Source organism: Nothoprocta perdicaria, unplaced genomic scaffold, assembly GCF_003342845.1.
Source record: "Nothoprocta perdicaria isolate Ctin4 unplaced genomic scaffold, notPer1 scaffold_165, whole genome shotgun sequence".
Taxonomy (NCBI): Eukaryota; Metazoa; Chordata; class Aves; order Tinamiformes; family Tinamidae; genus Nothoprocta; species Nothoprocta perdicaria.
The window spans coordinates 1,482,393-1,500,167 of NW_020454816.1; the positions used below are offsets into that span (position 1 = coordinate 1,482,393).

General features: G+C 45.1%; 1 protein-coding gene across 3 annotated transcripts in view; it reads right to left on the minus strand.

Annotated features, from left to right (window-relative positions):
• Window positions 1–17,775, minus strand: part of WWC1 (WW and C2 domain containing 1) — a 58,871-nt gene that overhangs the window by 4,891 nt on the left and 36,205 nt on the right. For 2 of the 3 annotated variants that reach the window (XM_026035696.1, XM_026035698.1), the window contains exons 8-17: window positions 16,823–16,896; window positions 13,627–13,869; window positions 12,063–12,152; window positions 8,953–9,491; window positions 5,008–5,116; window positions 3,750–3,827; window positions 3,072–3,158; window positions 2,101–2,293; window positions 1,290–1,442; window positions 649–749 (exon numbers count right to left, since the gene is read on the minus strand). In XM_026035696.1, the coding sequence (XP_025891481.1) occupies window positions 649–749; window positions 1,290–1,442; window positions 2,101–2,293; window positions 3,072–3,158; window positions 3,750–3,827; window positions 5,008–5,116; window positions 8,953–9,491; window positions 12,063–12,152; window positions 13,627–13,869; window positions 16,823–16,896 (1,667 nt within the window). The remainder of the gene's footprint in view (window positions 1–648; window positions 750–1,289; window positions 1,443–2,100; window positions 2,294–3,071; window positions 3,159–3,749; window positions 3,828–5,007; window positions 5,117–8,952; window positions 9,492–12,062; window positions 12,153–13,626; window positions 13,870–16,822; window positions 16,897–17,775) is intronic. The other variant, XM_026035697.1, reaches the window with a different exon arrangement.

Genomic DNA, 17,775 nt, shown 5'->3' on the forward strand with positions numbered 1-17,775 from the left:
GACAGGTACTACAGCCGCTCAGAGGACGAGACTAGTTTTAAAAGGGAATGAGCAATCTGGAGTGCAACTGCACCAGAGGGCTTCCCCTACAGCTAAAGGCTTTATTATTGCATTCCTTTTAAACATCAAGTGAGACAGCTCAGCGTTCAGACATATGGTCTGAATTTAAGGTGATACCCATCTGATTTTCAGGACACACTTCATCTCTCGGTTTAAAAAGCAAAATGAGACTTAAACATCCTTCTACATCCTTTCCACCACCTCAGGGGCCACCACTGGCTTCACCCAGACCTGTGGTCAGGCTTTCTTTTTCATTTCAAGGATTACATTGCACTAATAAAACACAACCGAAAGCTCAAGTAAATGACAACCAAGGTTATTATTCCGACCAAGCCCTGCACTCCGTCGCAAGGCTTTTGCGGAGGTCCACGGAACACTRTACATGTTTCAAAAATCGGCATATTTCTACTCCATATTTCTCATGTTTTTCATCTTTGTTCTCATTTTTCAAGCAAGCTCCAGAACAGCAGACAGAAGCTTCAAGAGCTGTTTCATTTGCTTTTTTCTTCACTGTACATCAAACATGAGACCCGAATCCCAAGGCTCTCCGATAACCCCGTTACGCTGAACGAGCCGCCCGGTACCTACCAGCTTTCCCCGCTAGTTAAAGTGCTTCTGCTCTCCTCCAGCTTCTTCTCCACAGCCTCCAGTTGGACAGCCGTGCGCTCCAAGAGCGCCGACACGGAGTCCTGCGGCAGAGAGGCTTCGTTACCGCCGCTCCGCACCCACCCCAGCCGCCGCGCGCCCGRCCTGCCTCTCACCACGGCCCCAGCACAGTCACTACCTCTACACCCACATTATTCTGGCAGTCTATTGCACGCTGAAGAGCGGAGCCTGTTCGCTCTGCCTGATGACACAGCAGTGCACATGGGCAGGAAAGGCAGAGGGATGAGTGTGGGCACRAGGCACACGCAGAGCTACCCATCTCTCCACCTGGTTTTAAGTGCGGCGCAGCCAGGTCTAGCGAGCAGGAGGGGAAATCTCTACCATTACTTACACCAGACCACGTATTACACCGCTCAGGTTCCCAAGTAGCAGATTTCAGTAAGTATTTAGTCAGTAGAGCGGGATAACTGTGATCAGTATCTTAATTATTTCGCTGTGCTTATTGAAAACGTAGTGCTAAAAGCAAACTCACCAGCCTTTAACCAGCCCCAAGGCTTTTAGCCATCCATATAGCACTAAAGAGAGAGTTCATAAGAAATCCATATTTAAACAGTTATTCTTACTGTTTTTCCAGTGCAGGATACTTCAGAATGAATGTTTCCTTGTTTATTTTTCCTGTTTTGCTTCTGCAGGTATTTGTAACTAAGAAGGTTGTACCAACGGGTCGATTTCTCTCCGGACCTACATATTTCGGCCAGGCTAATCTGCGTGCCGCCCTGTTGGAAGCCAAAACAGAAATAAAAACTAGTTTCTGCAACTTTCATGCAATGTTAAAATGAACTGACATCAGCTTTTCCATAGCATAACTGTCATTTAGGTCCCGATACAACACACCCCACTTGCCTGATGTAGCTTTGTGCTCCACAAAAGGTCTAGTGAAATCAACCTGCCCAGGTAATACTAGACAGCAAAACAATTCCTCACAGGAAATACAGGCCTATGGACACTGTAACATTCTAAAACTACACATATCTTAATAGTGAAGCTCAACAGCAGATGTTTAAAGAAATCCTCTAATGAGATTTTTTTTTCCCCCCATATTCTAGAGCTGGCTTGAAAAGCCCTGTGAGAACCCATTCCACCTCAATTACCACGTCACCCAACCTAAAAAAAACAGCCAGGCTTTCACATTAAATCATGGGAGAAGATCAATCTAGTAGTCCAACAGTTATTGGTAGTTCTCTAACATTGATCTAAGGAGTTTTCTTCACAATAACCATAATTCTGAGAGATTTTGTTCCTGCTCTGCCACCCAGGAGACATCACAGAGCAAAGGACAATAAAGAAAACTCTCAAACACCTTGCCACTCTTCAGAGTTTAAGATTCTGTACAAACATACCTCAGAAGATATCAAAATAGTGAGAAACACTGACCAGACATTCTTCAAGGTGAGATTTATCTACAGTGCAAACATCAACTCTTAAAGTCTTCTGGCGTAAGGCAGGGTAGGAAATCGGAACCCAGAAGGCTTCGTTGTACACGAGGTGGTCGGAAGCCTCCACCGGTTTGGTGCGGAACAAGCAGCTCGTGCTTTCCGAACAGGGAAGAACAGCCACGCGAATGTTCCTGTTGGAAAACAAGTCATTGGTGCTACTGTATGAATTGACACTGTACCTCTATCGCAAAAGGACCTCAGACCTATTAGTGAGCAACTCATTCTAAGCACCGTGAATGTTACTCTCCTATCCTTCTCTCTCTCAAATCCGTTATCTGAAACAAATTGGTAACATCTGCAGAACTCGTGGGCTGATAATGGACCCTGTACAGGCAGAAATGACGAGGCAAATAAAGAATCACATATGCCTGCACTCAGTACAATAGGATTCAGAAAAGTTTAGCTGGAAATGGAGTTAGTACAATCTCTAAGTTTGCCCATTGAAGCACGGAAGGGTTGAGAYAGGAAGAAACTCAAATTCAGCAGCAAAACTGCACTCTGGCCCTTCAGCCAGGTCACCGGCGAGGAGGTTGAACRAGCCTGGACCCAGCAGCGAGCCCCAGGGTAGAGCGCTAGCTCCAGGCTTCCAGCTGGTACCGAGCAAACCCCTTGAAGCTCTGCCTGATGGCCAGTTCTCAGTTCACCTCGGAGACCCCTCGTGGCTCCCACGTGTCCGGAGCTCTCCTGGACCGTGTCACACGAGACCTGCCCAGCAACTCTGAGGGGAGCAAGGTTTGTGAGCCCGAGGCTCAGCTGGTGGGCGCGTGGCTCGACAAAGGATACTGTGCGTGACAAAATGYACAAAGACTTCAGAAGGGCTAGATATTTAAACTTGAGAAAAACAGAAGCCAAGTAACTGATCAGTCCCAACTAGAATCTAATTCCAGTGTTTTTATTTCACCTACTTACACTTTCTGATCTTGTGGTAGCATCAGGGCCGGAGCATTACTCAGCTGAATGATGAGTATGACAAATTGTTTATTTTTGTCATCAAACCTGAAGTCATTGAAAAGATGAACAAATTAGTACTGGGCCATTCTGCCCTATGTAGCACRTAAAAGCATCCCACTTGTTCCACTAACCTAAAAGCTCATCATTAAGTATTTATGAACAAGACCATCAACCCCAGGAGCTCAAATTGTTCCCTTATGACCTTATCAATTACAGTTTCATATTACTTGAAGTTTTACTCTCAAGTCTTCTGCTCAATCTACTGTCCTGTGTCTTGCACGCTACTGGCAGAGGTCGGACATGCTCAACCACCACGACTGCCTTTTACTGTCATGCATCTTGCCCCTAGGCTGCACATGAAAGCAGACCAGAGTCCACAAAATGCTTTCTCCAGGCCKGCAGAGTCACTCCTCCCGTGCCTGGTTTGCAATGTGATACCCCACTGCCATCACCCGTGCATTTCCACCCAGCTGTAAGAGGATAATCGGACCAAATGAAGCCCGGAGACACATATCAATTACACTACAAAGAGTGCAATTATTACTAGGGTAAGAAAGCATATCAAGAAGTGCTATCTTAAACCACGTAGACCCATGCAGGAGGARGAAAACACAATTCAGAAAATGTAGTGCTTACCTCATTGCAATTTGTACTTTAGCAGTCCCAACCGCTTCAGTATCGTCGCTGTCAAACACCGTTTCTGACACACAGGGTCTGTAAGAAATCCAAAGCAGTTAAGGATTTGGTCCCCGTATTACTGAACTGGTCCCATTTATGCCATGAGATCTCTCCCGCCCTGCTAGCATTCGGGAAGGGGCCTAAGGATTTTGCAGAAGAACAAATTTGGAGAAAAAAATCAATGGAGAGCGACATGCACTAAGCATCCCCAGAGGTAACATATTGCAGTATCAGCCAAGTCATAGACCTTCTCCTCCCCCTACTGATTAAAAAGCCACACAGGAGGTTCTGCAAAGAAAAAAGGCAGGTTCTTCCCCCCCACCAATGAGCCCTTGGACTGCACTGCAGGTAAGGACAGTTGATTTACAAGCAATRGAAATTAAGACCTAAATCTAATTAAACTTGCAGATTTTAAGTCATTCATTTAAGACATCCAACTGCCCTAAGCAAATTAAAGGTACCAGAGAAAACTAACAGGCATTCTTTAAATGGGCTAGCAGAGGAATTTTTCCTCCCACTGTTTTCTCTGGAGTTCTATGCACCATAAATCCCCCAGAGCACGTTCCTCCTTTTATCCACTCAAACACACAATATACTACAGCACATTAAACAGGACAGTGTCGCACTGTCCTGCGACTGGGAGGGATCCGTGATCCAAGAAATTCCACATTTAATATGATCACAACCTTGACACTGGGATGAACGTGTATCCCATGTTTCACATTACTAAGGATGCTTCTGCAATTTGTTACAATTCATTACACGGTACCTATCCTCAGCACCTGTCATAGGCCAAAGTTGCTTAATCTACAACCCAAATATTAAGCAACATGGGCAAAAAAACCAAAAAACCCAACCACTTTCAAGCGTACAATGGGATGCCAACAAAACCTGGATGCAAAGACACATGCCACACAGTTCTCTGGGCTGACATGGTTAAGGCTGTGCTGATTAAGATAAGAGCTTCTTCAGAAACAGATGGGCTCTTCCACGCTTTCCTCCACAAGGAGGAAAGCAACAGCCTTATTTTCATCTATTTTTACACCGAGAAACGTGGCACATTCCTTACAATCAGACTCAGCTTGCTTACGGTTTCTTCTTCAAAAGGCAAGTCTGAGCAAAGTCATGACAATGGAGAAGAGCAGCATCCTATGTAGGATGCTCCAGTTGGTTCCCGTGTACAGAGCTTTGTCCTGGAGATGGTCCCAGTGCCTACCTTTGCACGGATGCCTCATACACCCCGCTGTCCCCAGCGACAGACTCATCGGATACCGCAGCAGACACGCACGCCACCCTCGGGGCTGGCCCTCCGGCTGGGTTTATGCCTAGGAAAAAACACACAGGAATAAAACACACCACGTGGTTAGGACAAAATGCCTGGTGCAGGTACAATTTTTTCTCGTGTCCTCTTGAGCTGCACCTTTTTCATGGCACCCAAGTATTACTATCCAACAGTATGCTTCTGAACRCAGAGAGGACAGGAGTGTGACGAACTCCACTTTTTAGCCTGACCTACCTTAGCACTTGAGAAATGCAGGACTGCCTCAGASAGCAAAATCTTTAGACAACTGGAGGGACTGCCCCCCAGTGCCAGCACTTGGGGACCCCTGCTCCGAGCAGCCCCTAAGCAGAAATGTGGCCATGCCTGTCTCTCCCCARGGGTTTCCATGTTTTAGAAGAGGTCCCTCTTTCCTGTAGTCTTAGGAAAGTGCTCCTGTCAGTCAACATATGGTTTGCATTCTACACCACCTCTCTTCCTAAGACGACTTGAACACAGTCATATAAAGCTACCTCAAGACCGAGGAAGCGGTTTGCAAGACATTGGTGCAGCCGGCCCGACGTAGGACAGCACAGTTGACCATGTGGGTGCTACAGGTAACACCGATACTAAGAGCTCTCCAATGAACACCCAGCTCAAGCATGAGCTTTATGGGTCAAGTTATTTATTTCTTGTCTTTGATAGTACTACTGAACAATATTTTTCTTTTAGTATTCCCATGGAACTGGGGGCGAGAAAGAAATATTCCAGATACTCCAGACCTCTTCTCCTGTAGCTCCAACTACATTAGTAAGAGCTATCACCCATAACACAACAGATGAACCATAAAGTGAAATGAATGGATACATTTAACACTGACATTCCCAGGCCTCATCTTTCTTCCCCTCCCGCATTCCCTTGGAAGCACAGGGCTATTCTGCAGCTATGCGAGCAGGGTCACAAGCAATCTCTCTTTCTTCAGCACTGCTCTGCACTTATTCCATGGCTTTTAGTGCAAAAATTATTTCTTCTCTGCCATYTGCCTTTCTAGACTGAGATGGGGGAAGTTTATGCAGTGCTCCCAGAAATGCCAACCCAGGAATCTTTTCCTATTAAGTTGCCCTATTAGGAAGAACAGCACCACCACCGAGCAGTCTCCACACACTTCAGCTCTTTCTCTCCWTGTGTTTCCAAGGCTATTTAAGCACTTGGACCCAGAAAGTTTTCCTTTTTCATCGCTTCACCCGAGTACCTTGTGGCCAAGAGGAATGAAGGGATCCTTTCAGTGCCCCTGCACGCGCTATTGTTCCCTTGGACRGGGATTCATCTCCGCTACAGAGGTTTGTTCCGTCCTTTTCCAGTCTCTTTTTTTTTTTGTCAGTAGCTTTGCAATTAAGGAAGTTTGATTCTAATACTGCCTGGGTTGTTCCYGCTGTTTCCTACTGGTATCTTTTGAGTGGCAGCATCACGAGGTGGTTYGAGCGCGGTGCCGCGTTCCCACCACGACTCGCACGGGGCCTGGGCCAGCTCCCCACGGCTCCCCTGTGGCCTTGGTTTTGTGCTGCCAAAAGGCTCAGCCAGAGCTCCAATAAAGATTAAAAAGGGACAAAATTCCAAGGAGAAGCAGGGGGGTTGCCCCACATAGGGAAAAAACAAAGCCATGAAAACAAAAAAACACAAGACAGCACCTCCCAAATTCCTTGGAGGCAAGACTGTGGTTCTGTCTAGGCCATATAGGTGACACGCCAGGTAGCACTGCAGACATGTACGAGACCACACCGAGTCTTGTACRAGTCTCAGCAACCCTTCAACAGGCTCAACAACAGGGTCACATAAGACACTCAAAATCACCCTGAATAAAGAAGTCGGGAAGCAACACATGTGTTGGGGGGGGGGGGGTCTCAGAAGCCGACAGTCTCACTGCTCTACGCTCAAGCCTAACACAGAACTCCAACACTCRCCACCAGACTCTTCCTGCTCCCTGAACTGTTTCCTTCTTTCCTGTCAAGGATTTTAGTTCTTTACGTCCTGCCTATTTGTCCTGCTCTGGCTGATGGACGCACGCATAGAGATGAGCCCTGCAGAAGATGCCCTGTGGCTCACCGGCCTTATCACACCTTGTCCTCAGAGGATGCCAGCTATTAGCACTTTTTTTTTTTTGCACAACTATTTAAGTACACAAACTATTTCTGTAATGTGGCCCATAATGGTTCAAAGAACAGCTTGATTTTGTTTCCTAAAATTCATGCCTGGCACATCTAGATCCATTTCAACCGATTCCTGGCTCCGATTTTGTACGCGACCGCCACAGAYGCCTGGAGGGTTCGGGCAGCATGGAAACCACTTACATGTAAATGGCCACAACCGTCCTAACACGATGCGTTTGAAATGCTACAGGAGACATTTATCACCACATGCAAACAGCACACACTCCCACCACCAATAGAGCAACTCCCAAAGGAGCGGGAATATTTTATAACTGAAAGAAAAAAAAAATCTCATGTATACACACTGTTGAGCTCTACTTATAGGAGCACGTGAGCACGTTTTTCCCGTGAGGCGAAGCATTACCTGCATAAAGGACAGGGCCCCCTCAGTTTGGGTGCTACACCGAGCTGTGCACACAATGCCCAAAGAGTAAACATCCCATCTCATTATTGCCCTGAAATAAACTGCCTATGGTGATTATTTTGTCTGCTGACAGCAAGGATCACTTCATCTGCTTAGCACCTTAGCTTTCACTCACACAGCCCTGACAAATCTTCAAGAGCCAGAAAGGTTAAAACTAATCAGCACTCAGTTCTAATAAGAATAATTATGGTTTCCTCCTCACATCCTTAAGTATCTTGTGCTGCTAGCAAAGGGTCATGCCAAAGGAAAAGTCTGCAGCCATGTCTACTATGGAATTTTAAGTGGTATCAGTCTTCCCAATGAGGACTGTTACAGGAATAAAAAGCATTCACGACACAACACTAGCTCCCTTGATTCACACAGGTCCTTTTTCACCCGTTGGAAATCAACTCAACCGTTGAGTTGGTTTCCAACTCAACTGCTACAGTGGCGAGCTCACCTTTAAAGCTCTGCAGCCCAGGACTTTCTTTACTGCAGTTRCACATAGAAGGACCATGATCAGCTATAACCTAACTCTACTTGAGCAGGTCTTCACGCAAGTCCTGCCTCTGGCATGACTGCACCATGTTCTACTGCTTTTAACCTACTCCCCTGGGACTTGCGCTCTAAAGGACATAAACATTATGCACAAGTAAGCTATATGTACATATCAGGACATCTACCATCTCCGAACATCCTATCTCATCTCACTTACAATCTAAAGACAGGATTGTTGCTAAGAGACCATCCCCCTCTAAACGGCAGAAATCCAAACCACGGCCTCGACACGTCTGCTCGGCTCACGTTAATCAGTTCATTACTGCTTGCTTACTGGGAACCAGAGCAAGATTTCTTGTACGCCGAGGGGCAGGGAGGAATTGCTATTATTCTTCTCAACTGCCAAGCTGAACGGCCTTTCCTCAGTCTTCCTCAGAGAGTTAGTCAGGAAGTTCTCCTCTGTATGACATTACGCACCACCCAATTCGTGACCAAGTCCCTCATCGCATTCGAAGGGGTCAAATGCCAAATTAAAATCCGGTGACCCATCACGGCCACCCTTATTAAGTTCTCCTTCCTGCGCACACATATAGAGGTGCATCAAAACACACCTGGACACAGTGTTCAGCATTTCGTAGGCATCTACTAAAACACCAATTTCCTCTCCCACAGAGCATAGAACATACAGTTTTTAAACATAGCCAAGGTACCATAAGGACAGAAGACTTGTTAAATACTTCCTAAGACTTGACAAATCACATGAAAAACACGCACGCAAATATTTTCTTACCGTACCTTGACCTAGATGTTTATCTCCTGCTCTAGGCTCCTCCAGCCTGTAGTTGCCGCTCCCAACATTGAGGGTGAGTTCCGAGAGATTTGTGCTTATCTCCGCGTCATCAAAATCCATATGGCTTGAAAAGGCATCTCCGGTTAGAAGCGGGTCTATCGCCAGTGGAGAACACGGCGGAGACGGAGAAGACAGAGAGGACCTCGGGGACAGCGATGTCATCGATTTGGGGGTACCGGACAACGATCTCAGAGCTGGGATGCGGCCGGTGGCGTCCGCTTGGTGAGTTTTGGCTACCTCGTTTTCGTGAATAGTGGTGATGTAGCCTGACGGTCTAAATCCAGTGGCTCCTTCTAAGAGCAAGTCAATTTTGTTTTGATAGTCCGGGTCCAACTGCTCCAACTGTTCCATTTGCTCGTAGTAAAGATCCGTGTAACTGGCCGAGGTGGAAGAATCCTGGCTGGACGTGGCAAGAGATCCTCTGCTAGATGCAAGGGAACCGGGGCTGCTGCTCGAGGAGAGGGAAAGCATGCTGGTAGAGAGACTGAAGGAAACACAAATCAGAAAATCAGAAACCGTACCTCCTAACTCTTGAGAAAAAACTGCAGTCCCGTTAAAACATCGATTCCACGCAGCTTTTTTTGCTTTGCTAGCCTTGTCCACGTGCATTAGTCCCCATGACAACTCAGAACGGCATGGAGTCAGGATGCATTTCAATAAAAATCATGCGTTCATTTCGCATTTTTCAGTTCACGACAAATATCAGAACAATCCAAACAGGTAAGCCAAAACAGCTTTAGCAAACAGGTTCAAAACAGTCAAATTAGTAGCAATATCCTTCCCAAAAGTCTGGAAAAACTGTAGTTCTTGTTAGCCTCTCGAGCAGACCAGGAAAGCCAGTAAACCCCATGCACGAGATGAACGGGGAGTCCGAGTAACTAGCCATCCGTCTGCACAGTAATAACTTCCATTGGCCTCATCTTTGACCCAACCTCAAAAGCTCACTAGGGCTCTCTCTTAGACATCATAACTACTAGTTATCAGAACACTGGCAGGATTTATCTGTGTGCCAAACAGACAGCTACGTGACATCAGAGGCCACAAGTGCGAGCAACAAGTTCGGTCAGGGCTGTGAAATCATTCCACATAAGCCATTTACCCCTAGTGATCTAGTTGCAGAASGTAACAGAGAGTAAAATCAATTTTAGGCAGGTTTGGTGAGATCAGACGCCTCAACACTGAGTTCTCTGCTCAGAGGTTATCAGCCTGCCTGGTTGAGCATGGCACAAATTGGACACGCTGGCAGGAGCGCGCCTAGGAAGTGCATTACACCTGCTTTTAAGTCAGCCTTAGGCCTTTTGGTTCATAATAGAAACTCTGCACTGATTTTTTTTTATATAAAACAGAAGAACACACATGTAATTTCAAATTCCTGCTTTTGCATGTTTCTCAACTGAAGTTAGGTACTTTTGTTCATTTTCATTGTCCACAGAGATGGAGCTCAACAGGAAATATCTTTCTCACTTAATCCATTTAGGCTAAGTCATGGTAGAAGAACTCCTTACAACTAGATCCAATAAATACTCAACTCCTCTAATAGATAACATCCTTAGAAAGTGTATTTAAACRATTATTATTACCTCAGATATTAAGTATCTCTTTACTGAGGTCTAAACCCCTACTTTTGATAAGAATTAGCTACAGAGATTTCCACATATGTACAAGTAGCTTAAAACCTGTCACATATTGAAAAGCACTGAGGATGTTACTTAACAGGGCTAATATTCCTCATTTATTATTTAGGGAATAAAAGCTTGAGGCTAAGTCCGTAAAATTATGCTCAGGAGCTTAGGAGAACGAGACAATTAGGCAGCATTCAGACCGATTCTGTCACTACCTGGCGCRTTGGTACGGCAGAGGTGCAACACCACACTTGTCCAAAACAGCTTTGGAGTCAACTATGATGGGGTAAATGGGGTAACAGCTTCTGCATCTTGGCCATATATATAAACCTAGGTAGGACTAAAAAGTTGGCAGCTCTGTTGCGTATTCGACTATCAAACGGGGCTCGGTTCATTTTGGAGCCTATCTTTGCATGCAAGGCACTTGGCATTACGGGGTTAATAACAAATGCTCATCAAGAGCACATCAAGCCCACAGYGCATATAGTTAGCACCAGAATTAGTTGCACATGCTTTTTGGTCACCTCCAAAGATCCCTAATCAGCTAGATGGAATGAAAATAGAATGCAGTTCCACTGCGTGAGAGCATCACAGACAGCTATCCTCCACGGTGGCTTTTTAATATCATGTCAGTCTCGCTCTCTGATTTCTTTCCAGTCTTTTCAGTATCATCTTCATTAAATCAAACCAATCCAAGCGGGGCAGAAGCTAAGAACAGAGCAAATTCAGTACATACAAGGCAGGAAAACACCTCAGCCAAACCCTAGTGCTACACTCTTCCTCTCAGAAGCCTGTAACYAGATCTGCCCTTCATGCCTATGGACAAGCCTTGGGCCCTGCACATGGAGATGYCAGGCTCTCCGAAGCCACGGCCCAACAAGCAGCAGTCATCGTGACTTCAGAAACATTCTGTATCCGCCATGGTCCACTACAAACTCTGGGATACCCCAATACATAGTCTATATTGCACGCAGCAGCACACTTCAAATTCAGAGAAGCATCATGACGCGCATGACAAATATAACAAAGCATATTTGCATTGGTGACGTTCACTTTGCTTGCTGTGAGAGGCAAGCAGTCTTTTTAGAGTAGCTTAAAAAAGGTAACTTCAGKACTACAAACACTCTGAGGGAGTATCTCACCTAGCCTTACCCATCGTAGCACTATTAAAAAAAGGGACTTGGTTATTAGAAAGAGCATGTTCACAAGGTCATTTAACTTGTCCTAAGGCGGACATCCAACRTCTGTGGGATAAATCCTCTTGATGGATTGCAGTAGCTCTCCAACAAGAGCTACTGAGGAAGCTTAGATGACTACAGTAACAGAGAGGCCTTCCAGTAACTCAACTGGGACACGAAATCTGGTCGGGAAGGGATGGTTACGCCGCATGCGGTTCAAAAACATCCGGTTTCTATCAAAAGTTACCAACTCACCTTTTCAGCTGGGTGTGTAACATGGCAACTAATCGTGTTGTTTCCTCCAGTTCTCGGATTAGTTGATTTCTTTTGCTATTCAGCTTCAACCTAAGAGAGAAGGAGCAGTTAAAGCCATATTTAATGTACAAGGAAAACTAAAGGAAATTCAAACCCTTCTATGTTAACCTACCAAAGTTGATGAAAAGGCACACGTTACTAAGTAGGACAGAACTAGGACAAGACTTGAAAGTACTTTTCACATTCTAATCCTCATAACATGTGCAACTTGCTTCTGAAAACATTTGCAACCGAGCAAAGCGTTCCACCTAATACTTTAGAAGCTAGCAGAAACTACAAGCTAGCTTTCTAGAATCAGGCCTCAGAGTCGTTGGGCAGATTTAGCTGGCCATGCATGGTAGTGCCCTTATACTCACAGTGGCAACCACATAACCCCTTTATTTTGTTTTCAGTTAGATCCATGGATGGTTTAAATTTACATGATTAAGTTATTAACCATCTCATTAGGGCTTCAGATCCAAGGAGTTCAAAGATGTCTCAATTTTACCTCACGCCTGGCCTGGTTTAAGACACCGTACCGCAACGTGACCTCAGGGATGCATTCGCTAACTTGACTCGCCTCTAGACAAGAAACCCTTTCCCTGAAAGCTGCTATTTCTTTGGCCTGCTCCTGTATCATAAAAAGTGTTTATCTTCCAGTGAATGCCAGAAACCTGTGTTGAAACTTAGATCTTTCAGGTGAAAGAAAATCCTGAAATCTGAGACTTGTTAGATGCCTAGATTTTTGAGTAACATAAAATTGTGRAGAAAACACTATTTAAAGCATGTGCCGTCTGAACACCAAATATCCGAAGGACAGGAAAATATGAAATCATAAAAGGAATACAACGTGCTCCTTCGGCATAGTCAAGAGACTGTACCTGAAAGCACAGCCACCCACGTGAACATATCCAAAATGTAAAGTGTTTGTAGGCAAGGCCTTATGTGCACTCTTCATTCTCACCACACACACGAGCCACAAGATACACTGCAATACAACTAAAATGGGGGAGGACAGTTGACAACACTTTTCCTCACGAGTTCAGATTCACAGGATAGCCCGTGCACCTCCCACACTCCTGTCAAACGCTGACTCCTACAAGKATCGCATGCAGGGATGCTGCAAATGCAGACGGGAGTGGGAAACTTCTCAAGTCAATCTGTTGGCATTTACCGAGGTCCAGACTGCACAGCAACTGCACAAGCTGCTAATACACTAACATACTGAGCTATTTCAGGGATTACCCTTGAAATAGCTATGCCGAAACATTAACACTGCTTATACCCTCCTTTAGCATCCCTTTGCAGGAAAAGCACCGCAATAACCCTTCGCTTGTAGGAACAAAGAATGGCTTCCTAAGGCAGCTCCTTTTGGGAGATGATTTCAGGAACCTTTGAAGGAGGAACAGGCCCTCGGAAATCTGAGGGCATCCCCCTTAGAACCTTCAGACAGGAAAGTGTCCCACCCACTCTTCAAKGCCTCTGCTGCAACAGAGCAAGCTCTGCCCTGTGCCCAGTAACCTACCTCTCAGTGAGAGCTTTGCTCTGAGTGTCTCTCGCTGTCTGAAGATCTTCCTCCAAGCGCTTTCTCTCCGTCTCCAGTCTCTCCACCTCACCTCGAGTCCATTTTCTGGGGCTAATAAATCGCATTTCTTTCAAGAGTTCCTCCTTCTCATTAATTAGGATGAGTCGGTCCCGCTCAGAATCCAGCACGCCGGGCCACGCCTCGCTGTCCAGCTTGGCCAGTTGGATTTTCAGGTTTGCTATCCTGCAGCAGAAGGACAAAGGCTGTTGTTAAAGGGGAGTCTCAGCCATTAACTGCTTCTCCAGAGGAGAGGCACCATCATTAACCACTTCCTCCATAGCCCTAAGGGAGGTCCTTCAGGTCAGAGATAATGCTTCTCACCAAGACTCTCTGCTAAACCTGTGGTTCCCATCAGTCAGAGCATCACGTAACAACAATTTTGGGCCTCAAGAAAGGCTAAGAGAGCTCCAGTAGAGGAGTTCCACACAATCAGGAGCTGAACACCTCATAGCAGCGCCGAGAATATCACATATTAGATAACTGCTCTTTAATCAACTTCGACCTTCAATTCAAATACCTTGAGAGAGATTATTGGATTTTCAAAAGTCTAGAAGGAGAGCTTGYCGTCCTCTTATTGAGGTAAACAACCAAATGCATGCTGCTTTTAGAAGAAGCAACACTCTGTGGAAATCCAGAGACATTATCTGCATGAAATTTCAAGTCCAGTTTGATGTTATTTATCAGTCCACATCTCCGCTGAAACCTGGAATCGCTAAACTGGCAGCGCCCTTCTGCACCATCTCACCAAGCAAGGCGATTTAATAGGAATTCAGATGTCAAAATGAACAAGGGTTTTGACAAAGCAGGACAGCATGGGTTTTAGCAGGTCAAGAAGGTCTCACCGCCAACTACCTGCCCAGTCCCTACTTCCAAAGTACAGAAATGCTGAGTTAGCTCTGCACACAATCAATTTTGCAACCGATGGCAACATTCAGAGGCAAGCCAAACAAATGAGGAGAGGACAGGGTACGGCACCAAAGGCAATACTGCCAGCAGCTGTATCTGCTTGCTCCTCATGAACCTAGAGCACCTCATGACCTGAAGGGGTCATTATTGTAGTTTCGTGGGAAACAATAACCAAGTTGACTAGGACTTAGCATTCAGTGCTATTGCATTTCTGAAACTTGCACTTTTAAAAAGGATTGAGCGTGAAAGCGAGGAATTGAAAAGGCAGATTTGGTTGGAGATGCAGACAGCGTAGAAGCTTACAAGTCAAACATCCATCACCCCGAGACACCTGACTAAAACCAGGTCATCCACAGACATGGCTGTAACTTCTAATGAYTACCTATTAGTTTCATTTAGATTTAATAAAGACTAATGAAGTGGAATTCCACACATGTAAAACCTAAGTCTGATGCTCATCTCCCATGGAAAAGGGCTCCRAGATCCCATGCTGGAATCACTGAACCTTAAGACAAGGTACTSTTACTCAAACATCTATGTAGCTTCTTTCTGGAACTTGCTTGGTTTGAAGTTAATTAGCACAAATCCAAGCACAGCGCGACTTCCGCTCCAGCTATAACTTGCAAACCAAAAGTGAACGGAAAAACAAGACGCAGATCTGGGCAATCGCAGCTACGAGACCACTGAACAGCCTTGAAGAAGAAAGCTTTATTTTCCAAGCTCTGGAAATCGAGGGAGCTTGGCAAACTCAAACTGCTCATGAAATGCAAGTCTGAAAATCAGGCCTCGCAGACTGACCTGCCTCCTCACTCGCAGAAGACAGGACAGAGGGCACCTTTCAGAAGGAAAGACTCACCTCGTCTCGTAAAGCCACCTCCCGCAGCAGTTGGTTTACGCTAATTGGCATTCCATAATCGTTAGACATTCCGCTATTTTTAGGTCTTCTCAGGAGCTATTATGTTTGAGTGCTGGGTAAGCTCAGCGTTGCACTCCAATGAAGAATTAACAGTGGCATTGTGGCATTAATTAATAATCCGGGAATTCCTCTGTGCATTTTCAAGGGCTACGAACTTAAGAGGATTGGTTGGCATTAATCTGATCTCTTTGGGCATACATTTGCATGGATATGGCTTTGCCAGTGGAATTTGTCCTCAATGCACTTGGAAGCCTTACAGCTCTGTTAAAGGAACTCAGCCTTTTGCCCTGCTTTATAAAAATGCTCATTCTTTTCCCCTTTTCAATTAAAAAGCAAGTTTGCATATTCCATTTCCCCTAGTCCAGTAACAGGATATCACAAGAAAAGGAACRCTTTGCAGGTAGTCTGACATTTAGCTGAAAACTGCAGCCCTTTGGCATTCCCCGACTGCCACCTGGACCAACATCCTTCAGGGTGCACGCTCAGCGTGCATCAGTGAAACCGGACTCTCCAGTTACGCGGAGTCTTTCCAAATATTTGCAAGCGTTTCCCTGTTTGCAAAGCTGAACATGCGGAATAGGAAGCTCAGGTTTTATTTACTCTACTACTTATCTGGAAAAGTTGACATGTTATCATGGGTATTCTTATGATATCAAACTTCATTCTTTCTTTTTTTTACTGCTATTTTCCCTGCTATATAAAGCAGGGAAAACTCCTAATCTCTTTGGAGGAATTTTAGGGCACGTGCCTCTCCAGAGCTGCACACTAAGACAAGAAGCCCCAGGAGCTTAATGCTCCCATGAGCTGAAGCACCAGCTGCTCTAGGGCTTTTACTCTTGCAGCCAGGCAAAAAGACAGAGTGAAAACTTTAATCTTTGCAAAAAAGCAAACCAGCTCTCTAAACGTAACTATTCTGCTATGTTATGCATTAACACAATATACCTGTTTCATTATTTGACTAAAAGCCATGCAAACATTCAGGACATTTAGAATAAAGGAGAGATGCCTTCCAATATAAATGCCTTATGTGGAACAGGGAGACATTGGCAACAGGCAGCAAAACCACTTAGGTCCCCGCAGGTGTGGCCAGACTGAGGTCTTGGTGTATTCGTCACTCCTCAGAAACATCCAGGATGGTTATTTATTTCTTAAAAGATAACATTAGCCCGGAAAGCCTGTTCACCGGCTCAAGGATTACTGTTTTCTTCGGCAGTAACGCTGGGCTGCGATGCAAAGCCGAGCGGCACCATTTCTAGGGCATCCGCTGATAGAACCAGTTGTGCGAGAACCAAAAGGTACAAATAAAATAATTACCTTCTCTTTGCTTCTTCGTAGCGGAGGCGTAATCTCACTTTCTCAGCCAATTGGTTACTGCTGCTTGAAATAAACTGGGACAAAACAGAAAGTCAGCAATCTAGTAACTACTCATCTATAGAAATTCTTCATCAAAATTGGTCGTACAACAAGTTAAGCTTGATCTCGCAAGCGGGTTTAACTTGGTAAATGAAGAGCAGAACAGGAAAATATTTCTTTTGATTCATTTCTTAATTACTGCATGGATAGGAACACATGGATATGGAATGCATGGATAGGAACACAAAGCTCAGAAGCTTTTTGACCTAATTTACCATATAAAACAACCTATCACCTGCATTTCAGCCTTCTATTTTGAGGTACACAGGAGCATTGCAATCTTAATCCCTTACACATTCCGCTTTGGACAACACATTCTCCTGGGTGGGGATTCCTAAAGACAAAGGCCATTTCTGCAGGCTCAGCTCTACAGATCTTCAATCATTTAAGTGGCCTGCAATGGAAATAACTACAAGCTTTTAAAGTGAAGATTCCCAAGAGAGGCTGTGACGTCCCATACACCTATAACGTGGGTCAGGTTCTTGCTCAGGCTTGCACAAAKCCGCCAATTATGATTTCATTGCAGAAGTAAGAATCAAAGTTTACAAAGTACCACGTACGTTCGATGGCATCAACCTATCCGCCCATATGCCACCACTTTCACTCACAATACTCACAAGCTAAAAATAAAATGCRCTCTGTTAAGCAAAGAGTCCTAGTGAGAGCTTACTCCATATGTAGCTCCACAGTGTTTCTTAACTGCTAGGATCACACTATTACAAAGAGCCTAGGAATATTAGCACCTCATCAAGATACACCTAGAGCCTAAATTACTTGTCTTTTATTTCCACTTGAGTTCTTCTGATGGAATCAGTGTGAAGAGAGCTGGATGCCTTTATAGATACACTAGTAGT